The sequence below is a fragment of the Pinus tabuliformis genome, chromosome 1_1 (genome assembly GCF_031772625.1).
Source record: "Pinus tabuliformis cultivar Carrire ecotype Pingquan chromosome 1_1, CPIR1, whole genome shotgun sequence".
Lineage (NCBI taxonomy): Eukaryota > Viridiplantae > Streptophyta > Pinopsida > Pinales > Pinaceae > Pinus > Pinus tabuliformis.
The window spans coordinates 695,996,879-696,009,419 of record NC_142297.1 but is presented as its reverse complement, the minus strand read 5'-3'; the positions used below and the strand labels follow the sequence as shown (position 1 = coordinate 696,009,419).

Here is a 12,541-nt window from a genome sequence, read left to right as displayed (position 1 = left end):
ATTGAAAAACTTCTATCTCAGCATTTGATATCCTTTTGGGCTGGCTCCACCTTCTAAAAGACATTAGGATCTACATCCATGTGGGATCTTGATATCAATAGCTCTGGACTTACAACTGTAGGTAGAAGTTCTAGCCCAGTAACAAACAAAACATTGTTGACAGTCCCAAAGGTAGGTGCAGAAGTTAGAACCATATAGGATGCTAAACAGTGACAAGATTATCTCTAAAATGTAAGCTATAGAACCGTGCCAACTATGCAAAGTCATCTATAGGGAGAATAAGTCAACTGAATCAAATCATGTACAAAAAAAGACCGAATTATATGAGATTAGGTTATACCTTTTGATTGTGTCAATTGATGGATGACATATAAAACATAGTTCCATGAAATGCGAGAATCTCAGAACGAAACGAAAAAGAAAAAAAAATCTCATGCGTTATCCCTTATGGCCTCATTCCAGTTACATGACTGATGATGCAGTCCTCCAAAATATGTACTTGAATCCTTCAAACAAGGTACCACAGTAGATTCCGATTTTCAAAGCAAAATATTCTACCACAAACAAATGCACAAAAGGGTCAAATTCGGCTAGAAATGAGGAGACTCAGTCCTCCTAAATAAGCACAGAGTTGTTGAAGCAAACTAGTGATTGTCCTGAATTCTTATGCCAGAGGTCTGAAGATGGATAGAAGACTCAGATCAAAGACCAAAGGTAATGAAGGCCAAGGAATTGTGCTAGATTTAGCACCCTGCAATAAGACCGAACTTTCAGGTGACCAAAATAAATAAAAACCCTATTCCTCCGTTGATGCTTGCGTTACAGCTCCTCAGGGTTACCTATAGGTCTCAATAGAGATCTCAGCTTTCAAAGATAGTTTTCCTTCTTAGAAAAACGATACTTGTCTTGGTATTGTTATAGTTGAACACTTAAGACTTGCAGAGAGAGGAGAAAATGGAGATCTGTTCAACAATTTCCCTTAGTGATTGCTTTCTCTTCCTTGAGGTTGTCCTCACCTCAGCTCTGATACCATGTTAAATTTTGGTTAACATGTTCTTTGCTTAGGACAATTAGTTCAATGCTTCAGATGAGCCCAAGATTAATTCCATTTATAGCAATTGCATAAACTATTATTCATTGACAGTAATTATCGAAAGAACATAAGTGATCACATGCAGAAGACAAGCCACAACAAGAGAACACTGAAATTGGATCAAGCCAGGGAGAAACCCCAAAATGGGGAAAACCTTTGATCAAATCTTCTTATTATAAATATCAAGTATTCACCGGAGAGAGAGTACAATAATCAAAATGACTTGCCAAATTGTGTGGATCCAATATCGCTGCCCTAAGCAATTAAATGACTCTATCATACCCTGAAATTCTGATGCATGCATTTCATGAAGCAAGGTCTGGTTAGAGCTTCTTGAAGATCAATGTTGTCCAACTTGACTGGTCCCAAAACACTTCATATCAGTTGCGGCCTTCCAAGACAAACATGAAGGTGCCCTTTGCTGACTTTATAGACTGCTCTGAACCCTAGTTATGCCTGCAACCCTTTCTGAAGTTATAGGACTGTAGTGTAGCTATACCAAGAGATATTCTACCTCATACAGTTCACAAGTCAACCCATAAATTCAGCTCATCATTCTATTCTATATGACAGAGGTGCAATGACAGATATACCCACACAACATGACTAGAATTCTCCCAGGGCCCAACGACTGTCCTATCTGAGATATCTCGTGTCCTACATCCTTCTTTGAGTGCTTGGCTATCGCAGACATATCTTTGGAGCCCATGGATGATCAAATGAGGATAGATGACACCTCTATATATACAATTTGGAGAGGGTCAAGAGACATGTCGGTTGGGCCTTATGAGCTGGAGGCCGAGCTTGATAATTTGCATAAGAGAAAACAAAAACTCAAAATCATACTTTCGCTTGACCAAATGAGACAATTTTTATATCGATTTTGGTCCTCTCGAAGAGAGGAATTCAATGCTGCAATAATCTTTCAAGTAAGAGCTGTCCAAAGTGGAATTTGGCCCTAGTTTCCAAGTTTAACGCAACTATTGTGCCCATTTGGGTCAAACTCCCTCATTTGCCCCTCTCATGTTGGAGCAATGAGTGCTTGAAGGCTATCAGAAATGGAGTCGGACAGTTCCTTGATCATGCAAAACTGAAAGGCCAATGTTTTTGTGTGTGCCAAAATCTGCATGGTAGTGGACCTTGAGAAATGTCTTCCTTCGAAGATAGTCCTAACCCAAGAGGAGCGGAGCTTCATACAATCACTTGACTACGATCAGTTGTCATTTAAATGTAAAAGTTGCCACGAATATGGGCATTTTGCCCGTGACTACAAGGAAGCCAAGTCTGGAAGTGGAGATAGTTCAGCTCCAGCACAGGATGAACAATGGCACACACAGAAAAGGGGACTAATAAAGGGAAAAGTGGAGCTAAAAGAAACCCTAGCTTTGAATGTCGCCTCAACTTCAGCAAACCCCTATGAAATTCTGTCCCAGGAAGGAAATGAGCAGATGGAGCCAGATGCAGGCAATGAAGCCCCAGGTTTTAAAGAAGATAAGGGAGAAGAAAAAGATGGGAAGACTTGAGAAAAAGAGTCGACAAAGGAAACACCCCCCATCAACAATGTCCAACCCCATACTCAACACAGCTCCACAACTCTGCTAAACTCTGGCAAGAGAGATAAAAGTCCGGAAGGCGCAACTCTAGAACTTCAAGAAATAGAGGAAGACTCAGGGAAGGTCCTTACGAGAAGTGCCAAGAAAAGGCTCAACTAGGCAAGTGATTCTACCAATCATGAGCTAGAAAATCATAAAAATAAAGGTAGATCTTCCAAGAAAGAGGCAAGGGAAGCGAAAGCAGAACAAAACATCAAGCTCGGCAACCATCCCCAAATCACTGAAATCCTTAAGAATGTAAGCAACAGAGAACATGGGAGTACCAATCCGGCAGAGGTAAGTCTAATACCTCTAAGTTTAAATGAAAGTTGTATCCTGGAATATCAGGGGACTGGGAAACCCCATTAAATCCCATGCAGTTAGAGATTTAGTAAGAATGGAAAAACTGCAAGTTTTATGTTTGCAAGAAACAAAACTCGCAGATGAAGAGACCTTAGTCCCATCTAGGTCATTTTGGAGGAACAGTTTTGATATAGCCCAAAACTCTTATGGAGCCTCTAGAGGGCTAAGTACCTTTTGGTTAGACCCTTGTTTTATACTAAAAGCCAGTTCCAAGACAAGGTTCTGGGTGGCTGTAAGATTGGAAGATAAAAACACAAATGAAGTTTTCTCCTTTGCAAATATTTATGCCACGGTCAACTATAGTGAGAAGGGTGATTTCTGGGATTCCCTAATCAGATTGAAGGAGGAGTGATGGCATATCGACTGTAGAGTCGGTGGAGACTTCAATATTGTTCTTCTCTCTACAGAAAACGTGGAGGAAATGTTGTTATAGATCCCCTCCGAAAAAGGCTGGAAGATCTAATTAGTGAATGGGATCTCCTAGATATTGCCCAAAAAAAGGAAAATACACCTGGTCCAACCAGAGAAGTGGCTCAGAGCATTTAGCGGCTAGGCTGGACTGTTTTCTTATTCAAAAAAAATGGTTGGTTAAAGGAGTTCAGCTCTTTCTCAAGGCTAAGTTGCTCAGGCACCACTCTGATATGGAGGAATTGCTGGAAGGTCTGTCTGAGGAGGTTCATTGTCTAAGTGCTCGGGTATCAGCATTGGAGATCACCAAGGCTGGCGACATGCAACAGGACTTGGGTGGAGCTGGCTCTAGCATTGCCATGGAAAGGAAGAGAACCCGTCACTCGAGGGGGTCTGAAGCTGTTGGTCATGGTCTTTGTTGGAGAATGTTTTTCTGGCTAGTGTTTCTCTATGCTATTATGTAAATGCTGCTTTATTCCTGGGTCTTTTTGTAGAGTTTATAGTTGCCATGTTTTTTGCATAAGAAGGATCTGCAGCCCTAGAGCTGGCAACTATTTTGTTGGACTGGTGATATTAGTAATTTTGTATCAGAAATTCTGTGTAAGGGTTCTGGCCCATAACCCAGCTTGTATTAATATAAAAATGCTACCTGTTCCTTTTATAAATAATTTTTAAAAAAATGACTATAGATGATTATAAATGGAATAAGGCAATGTTATTCAAGTGTTACAGATGACTATAAATGGAATAATCACATGATTCAATTTTGACACACCACATTTAAGGGTTGTCCCTCTCGGAGTATCCAAAATTATTAAATTTTTATGTTCTGGGCTCATAATGTGATAGAACAAGGCAGAATGGTTGAAAGAAACATCATCAGCAAATCCTGAATCGTTGTTGTCATGAGAGTAAGTCTTGAATCCTTGCTTTTTGAGCTAACATTAGGGGGTGCACGTGTCGGTGAGTGTCAACACTGGTACTATGGCATTGCTGTCATTACTTCTGAGAAATATATAGATGCTGCTTTTATTGTGAATTCCACATCCCCTGCAAGGCATTTTCTGTTTTTCAATTATGAACTGTGACTTTATTACCTACTTCAGGGCAGGGTTATTTTCTCCCTGATCGAGACATCGGACAAGCAAATTGGCTTTCACCCTCTAGGAATGACTTTTGTGCTCTGAAATTGTATCTCAGACTTTTGTGTCATTGACCTATGAATGGTCATTTGTTGTATAAGCCTCTAGACCAAATTACTTTTATAATATAAATATATTAAGATAGAACTCAAATTCTGGGCTTCATCCATAATATCATAAACACAGTCTGTACTTAGTGACAGAACATTTAATTAACAGAATTGTGATCTGGTTCTTCCATAATGTACTAAGTATGCTTTTTTAAAGATCGCAACAGCTTGTAAAGAGACTACTTACGAAGCAAACAATGCGAGCCCTAAACACGAGAGGAAGTGCCCTCTGAGGATCCATCAACTCCCTTAATAATCTGCGAAGTAGAAGTGGTGTGTCCCGAAGCCTCTGTTCAGCCAAAAGAGGTAAAATAATTAGGCTTTCTAATTCATTTAAATAATTATAATAATAAATTCCTGAAATAACAGGAAGCTGAAAGCTATGATCATATGCTTTCAAATTTAGATAATAAACCGAAAGCAACAATACCTTGGTGAGAAATCCCAACAAAAGTGAAGAACAGACCAAGAAAGAGATGCAAGAGAATTCTTTCATAGTTCAATATGGTCCCTCGAGAGAGAACAAAAGTGGCATTTCACCATTCACAAACCTAAACCTTGTTCTAAAAATTCTATGTTACTTGATCTTTGCACCAAACATTTCCCCCTATAAGCTGCTTCCATGGGACTCAATTTTTTGGAGCAAAATAAAAACATGTCAACAGATAATAAAAACAAAAAACAAAAAAAATTGGTGTTTTACATACGAAGGAAACAACTGGGTTTATACTTTGAAAGTGACATTTCTTCATTCACAAACCTACTCCTTGTTGTTATCGAACTTCTATGGTACATTATCTCAGCAACAAAAATTCATCTGTTATAAGCTACATCCATGGTACTCAATAATTTGGAGAAGAATGAAAATTTATGAACAGAGAAAGAGCCTGGTGGTGTTTAACAGAAAAAGTAAACAGTCAGGTTTATTCTAAGGCATTATGCACATAATATAAACATAGCATTTTCTAGTTAGCTTTTTCCAAAGTAGACACCATAATGCAAAAGAACAATATCACTGGACTGTCCTTGTAACCATATAATAAATGCATCCTAATTTGTTTGATTGTTGTAATTCTTTTCTAGAACATATCCAAAGTTAGCATGTCATAGGCTAAAAACTGAAATGGATCTAGATCAATTTTTCCTTTTTCCTATGCAAAAGGGAATTCCATATTTCTATGTGTGCAACAATAGAATACTTCATTCTAATTACCCTCATGGTTGGTTATGTTTCAGCAAAGCAAAACCTGACCTGGGTTACTTTGGTCATCATTGTAAAATCACTTCCTACCCTTCGTTTGTAATGCTTATTTCCAGCAAATCACAACATTGCAAGGTATCATAATCTCGAAGCCAAGCAAAAATGAGACTACACAGTTGTTGGAATTAATGGTGTATCTGTACATGTCACCACAGCCCATTCAGATGTATCATTTTGTAATTCAAATTATGGCTAAGGCCATATTTATTTCACTTATTATTGAATACTTGGTTTGTGGTTAAGCCCAACCTAAACAAACTTGACATCTAGCCTGAATAGCCCTCTTGAGGTGTGTGCCCCTTGTTATGTGGGCCAATTACGCCTCTTGGAAAGGTGTCTCATTTGAGTTGTATATGAATACACAACTCAAGCTCTCATTTGTAGCATCTCATTTAGTGATCTCCTTGATCTAAAATACAAAATGTTAAAGATTAAACATACTTAATTTTGGTGTTTCATTCGCATCATTCTCTTTGGCACACTTGTTGGATCTTTCAGTACTAGTGCTTGGCTTTTGCACCCTTTCCAGCGCATTGGACGTCTATTTGCGGTGCACTTGTGAGGAGGCTATTTCACTATTTCGGTGAGATTTTAGTTCCATCAATTCTTTTGTTGACCCTTATAAGTCTCAGCATGGTATCGCAGCGAATATTAACCTTATTCTCTCAATTCTGTGGCTCCCTTTCCAGCGCATTGGACGTCTATTTGCGGTGCACTTGTGAGGAGGCTATTTCACTATTTCGGTGAGATTTTAGTTCCATCAATTCTTTTGTTGACCCTTATAAATCTCAGCATGGTATCGCAGCGAATATTAACCTTATTCTCTCAATTCTTTGGCTGATCTGAAAACCACCAACTAGAAGCACCTTTGCTCGAGTGCGGAACTAGGGTTCGTTGATCATATCTTCTATGTGTTCTCTAGGGATTCTAGAGATATAAACCCTAATATATTTGATATTGTAACGTTTCTTTCATTAGTAATAAATTCATTAAATTAGCAATGTAAGATTATAAAGTGGAAATAAGTCATAACATGGTCATTTACTCCTACGAAGTAGTTGGTTTCTTAGAAAATATTCTTTTTTTCTAGGTACTACCACACCTAATAGGGGTTGATGATGATCCTCCCATTCCTAAACTTTGAAAATTGCAAAAAGTAATAAGCTAGTATGATGTTTGAAGTAGATACCTAATGTAATCTACCAAGTGATTTTACATTGTACATGAATCACTTTTTATGTAGCAATGACTCTTGTATGTACGTTGAATGGTCACACATTGATGCTTGGAACCCTTGATGATGATGCTTGTATGAATGCAGTCTTTCGTAGGACATTGATGATGTCTTTTTTCGAAGTTGATAGTAAGTGTGTTGTTAAAAGCAAGAAACTGTGTTTTGTTTTTACACTTTTTGCAGGAAGAGAGAGTGCTGTTTCGTTGCATCATGCAAAATCTATCTGTTTTAACTTTTAATGGAACTTCCAAAGAACATATCATCATCCATTGCACACATCTGCATATGAAATTAAAGCCCATACATGTTGAGCTGAGCAGAAAACTGAAATCCTTCAGGCTTTACGAAACTCGTACTTTAGAATGTAATTGATAAGAATAATTTTGGCCATTTTGCCAGTTTTGACTATGGCATTTAAATTGTTTTTTCCCTTTGGCATATTTCAGCTTGGAAATTGGACAAGTACATTTCTAATTAGAATAACATTTTATGGAACAAGAACAGCAATTTATTTAGCTTATGATTTATACTTATGTTTTGTTTCCTCATCAAGGTTTGATTTATACAATTTCTATGAAGAACTTTTTTTAATTTTTGAATTATTCTAATATTTTTTTGCTATCCCCCATTTGCCCAACATATGAAATTTTGAGCTGCACTCTAGCCATCCACTAAAATCATCCTCCCCATCCCCACATTCCAAAATCTTATGCAGCTTAGATTAAAATTATTTTATGAACATGTAACACCTACATAACTTAAATATGGTATAATCCAATTTTAAAAAGAAGGATATGAATTATAGACACACAAATAAATAAACTACCTGGAAAAAGCCAACAGAGCCTCCACCAAATATACGGTTATATTTCTCAATATTTTGAAGAACAGCATCCACCGCAGGCTCATCACGTCGTTGAGTTGCCGACTCACATGGTATCAAGAGATTTATAGGTCGCCGACAAATTGGGCACTTGCAAGGCTGCAGAGCAGAGCTATGATGCCAAACACGAAGTATACAATCTCCTGGTACAGTACAACACCAACAACAAATCACTATTGTGTATTTTATTCAACAACTTGTTATCAATGAGACAAAGATAAGATAATTCTATGCATGTCAAATAAACGACCACACAAGTAGGTAAATGGGAATGAGAATTATAATTCAGTGCAAATGTGTAGTTGGAGTGAAAAAGAAACACCTATCACTGATCTACAAAAAGCAAAATGGCTAAATAATAGTAACCATAATCAATACAAATACAGTGTCAGTGTCAAGCATAATAATGATGATGACAAAATGGCAATGCATCTCCACACCAAAGGGAGGCATCTCAAGGCATGTCAGGGGCTAGAAATGGAATGAGAGGAAAGGAAAATGATGCCCCAACAGAATCATCAAGTCATTACACGGTTGAATATGGTCTCTGTCAAGAATCCTGAGCTACAGGAACCAGGTTGTTTGATCCTGGGAAGCATCGACCATCTGTGGAAACTGTCCACACTCAAAGCTGTCTGAAAGAACCTGTTGATGGAACTCTGCATGCTCAAGAGGGGCGGTAAGTTCGTGAGACCTAAATAATTATTACTTATTTTCCAGGAAATAAAAAGCAACATACCTCATCATATTTTCATTCCATGACCCTATTTCAGATTCATAATAACAGGATGACAAAATGGAAACCCATCTCCACTCAAAGGGGAAGTATCAAGAAATGTCAAGAGCTACAAATGGAATGAGAGGAAGATGAAAATGATGCCCCACCAGAATCATACAGTCCATACAATGTTGATAATGGTCTCTTTCAAGAATCCTGAGCTGCAGGAACTAGGTTGTGTGATCCTGGACAGGCATTGACCATCTGTTGAAACTGTCCACACTCAAGGCTGTCCGAAACAAGGTTGCACGAAACGGGGAAACGGGTACGAGTTTCCGAAACGGGAAGCGATACGAAACGCGACCTCACCAAATTTTGGAAATGGGGAAACGCGAATATATATATATATATATATTAGGACATTTAAGAAATATGTGCAATCATAAAGCATATATGATACATTCTAATTTATTACATTATGATAAAATTGTCAATTGTCAATGCATAAACTATAAGTATCTAAATTTACATCACATTTACTCATGAATAATCACATAATGAAAATAGAAATATCCAAAATCATCCACGAGAAATTTCTAATTTTTTGTCTCGTGCTTGATTGGGAGTCTCGACTCTCCTCCTACATAGTCAAATGACCTTAGTGCTCTTGATTAAATACAAGTTTCATACCCTAGTACCCTACATTCTCTTGATTATTGGGAGTCTCCCCTGCATAGAGGGCTTTGTCCTCTCGATTAAATACAAGTTCCATACCCTAGTACATGATAAAATCCAATGGAAACATTGCAATCCCCCCAATCCTGAAAAACAGATAAGTCTGCTGGATTTTGAGTGAGATCTAAAATTCTACTTTCTCCATATGAAATCCAATGAGGGCGAAACCACTCTCAAACATCTTGAATCATTTCATGATAATGTTAAAAATTTAAGTAAAAGGATGAAAATGAAAAATAAAGTCCTTTTACTTTAAGAATTTAACATTACTATGAACTGCATATCAACAGTAGGGCAAAAGTTCACTTTTATAACTTTAGATAGGCATCTAGAAGCAACTAGAAGTCACTAGGCTAACGTAAGAATAGATTAGAAAACAAATAATAATAATAAAAATTTAAAAAAACACAAGTAAATGCTGAAACGTGGGTCGTACAGCCCTAAAACGCGTTTCAGGCCGTACTGGCCACGTTTCAGTTTCGTGAAACGTGGCAGTATGGCCTGAAACGCGTTTCAGGGCCGTACCAAACGCGTTTCAGCGTTTCGCACTCGTTTCCGTACGGAAACGCCCTCCTACCCCACGTTTCCTGCAACATAGGTCCGAAAGAACCTGGAGATGGAACTCTGGGTGTGGGGTAAGTTTGTGAGACCTAAACAAGTATTATTTATTTTTCGGGAAAGAAAAAAACAACATACCTCACCACCTTGTCATTCCATGAGCCTTTTTCAGATTCATAAGATAAAACAAGATAATTTCATTAATGTCTGACTAATGACTACAAATAGGTCAAAGGTACTACTAGGTACATCAGAATCAGGACACAGTGGGAGTGGGAGTGCAGCTACTATAAAGGCATAACTAATCTCGGTCAAAGACCTAGCCTACAATCTAAAGCCTGTCATTTAAAGATAGAAAGTACAAAAGTTGGGAGTCCTAGATAAGAAAGGAATCCTGTCAAAATTTCAAGACCCAAGGAAAAGGTCGCAACTGAATGTGCCTGGTACATATTAATAGAGATGAGACCTCCCATGAATGAAAACAATAAATATCGTTGAGAGCAATGTTACAAACATCCCGATTTTATCACAATTTTATCACGATTTTAACCCATTTCACGATTTTTTGGTCTAGGCAATGTTTGCCGATTTTTACCGATATTTTCTCGATTTTTTACGATTTTTTGGTTTTCCGGACCATTGCCGATTTTATCCCAATGCCAATGTTTGCAACACTGGTTGAGACCAGCCCAAAGCCACATGTTACATAACTATGCCCACTGGTAAAAATAAATTCCTTTAAATTCTCAAGCACAAGACATCTACTTCTAAGCTTCTATGACTCAGTAACGGATAATCTTTTCTATACTTCAGAGTTATAAAATTGAAAATTAACTCTGTAGAAAATATTATCCCAATTATTCCTCACGTCCAGAATCCATCCAGTTCGTTGTAGATTTCTATTAATTGCCGAAGTTTGCATGTTTTCCTAGCACTTAACTCATGACTGATGGTCTATAAAAAAGTCACAAGTGTGGCACAAAGATTCCACACTACCAGATAACTCCTACTGACTGCATCTCCTAGTAAACGCATATACGAAGCCACTCCTAGAAAAGAACATCACAGACACCAACTTCTCCACCTGATGATGGCCCATAGTAGAAGAGCATGTTGTACTAACATGGAAAACCAAACATGTGAAATTATGTCTATTCCTGATGATAAAAGAGAACCTTGCACCATTGAATGCAAATTAACAGAGTCAAATAAGAATGAAGAATGATAAGAAACTTGCACCACTGAATGAGATTAACAAGTAAAATAACAATGAAGATAAAAGATGCTGGAAGTGAGATCTATAGAGAGAAACAGAGAGATTTTATCAATGCCCAAAAGCAGGCAATGGTACTGGGAGACATGCATATTTCCAGCCAGCTGTGATGGTGGAGAGAAACATGAGCTCCTTTCTCCTCTAAATGCTAATCTAAAGTTATGAAAGACTATAAAACTTTTATAAGGTTTATTGAGTATATGGGAAAATATCAAATACTTATGTTGGAGATGGGAAGGGGAACTCTTCTTCCTGCTATGGAGAAGAATGATCCCTCAAAGATAATTACATTCTTATCTCTTCATGGGTAGTTTACTTCTCTGAGGAAACATTTTGTAATTGCAAGTGCGACTTGAAGTCAACCATTATCAATATCACAGCATGTATCTGAATTTTCTTCAAATTTTATCAACTCAACAGATTTGAATGTGAGTACAGTATTAAGAACATCATTTTCGGCCCTTGGCATATGGACATATTCTTCATTCACTTCCATAAGACTTACATTTGAAATGATTTATAGCAGTTTTTTGAGGCTTTCCCCATTGGCACCTGATCAGCAACTGCAGACACTGAACTTACATTGCTGGTCATTATTTACTCTATTTGTCAAGAAATAAACTACTACATATGTTACAGGTTAACGTGATTCTGCAAGAAAACATTCATGGTAAATGTCCCAGTATATGATCTAGTGTTTTACATGGTGTGCAAATAGGAAAAAACAGAATGTCAACAGCTCCACATAAGTGTTACAAAACTAAATGAATTTGACTCAGACTTGCAACTCAAACTCGGCTTGGTGCATAAAAAGAGCCCAACTGACTTGCCGGTAGCAAGTTTCACCCATGAGTACTTGCGGGTCAGCCAAGATTAAGTAGTTCCCAAGTTTTGCTGAAAGAAATGATAGTATTTTTCACTTTTTTGTATTATCCAAGTGTTTCCTGATTTCTTGCCAAGTCGAGTAATTCCTTTAATTTGCAGCCTCGAATTTTTCCACCCAACCCAAGCTTCGTAACTATGAAAACCCATGTTTTGCAGAGCCCCACACACAAATACTCAAGCAGAAATAATAGAGCTCTTATGATCTTAGAATTGCCATATTTTCAACATTAGAAAAGTGTTAGCCTTAGAACTGTGAATACAATTAGAATGCCCGATGGACAAACAA

At 37.7% G+C, this 12,541-nt stretch overlaps 1 protein-coding gene across 2 annotated transcripts in view; it reads right to left on the bottom strand.

Annotated features, from left to right (window-relative positions):
* Window positions 1-12,541, bottom strand: part of LOC149215358 (uncharacterized) — an 84,920-nt gene that overhangs the window by 44,315 nt on the left and 28,064 nt on the right. For both annotated transcript variants that reach the window (XM_089392606.1, XM_089392607.1), the window contains exons 4-5: window positions 8,030-8,229; window positions 4,896-4,997 (exon numbers count right to left, since the gene is read on the bottom strand). In XM_089392606.1, the coding sequence (XP_089248732.1) occupies window positions 4,896-4,997; window positions 8,030-8,229 (302 nt within the window). The remainder of the gene's footprint in view (window positions 1-4,895; window positions 4,998-8,029; window positions 8,230-12,541) is intronic.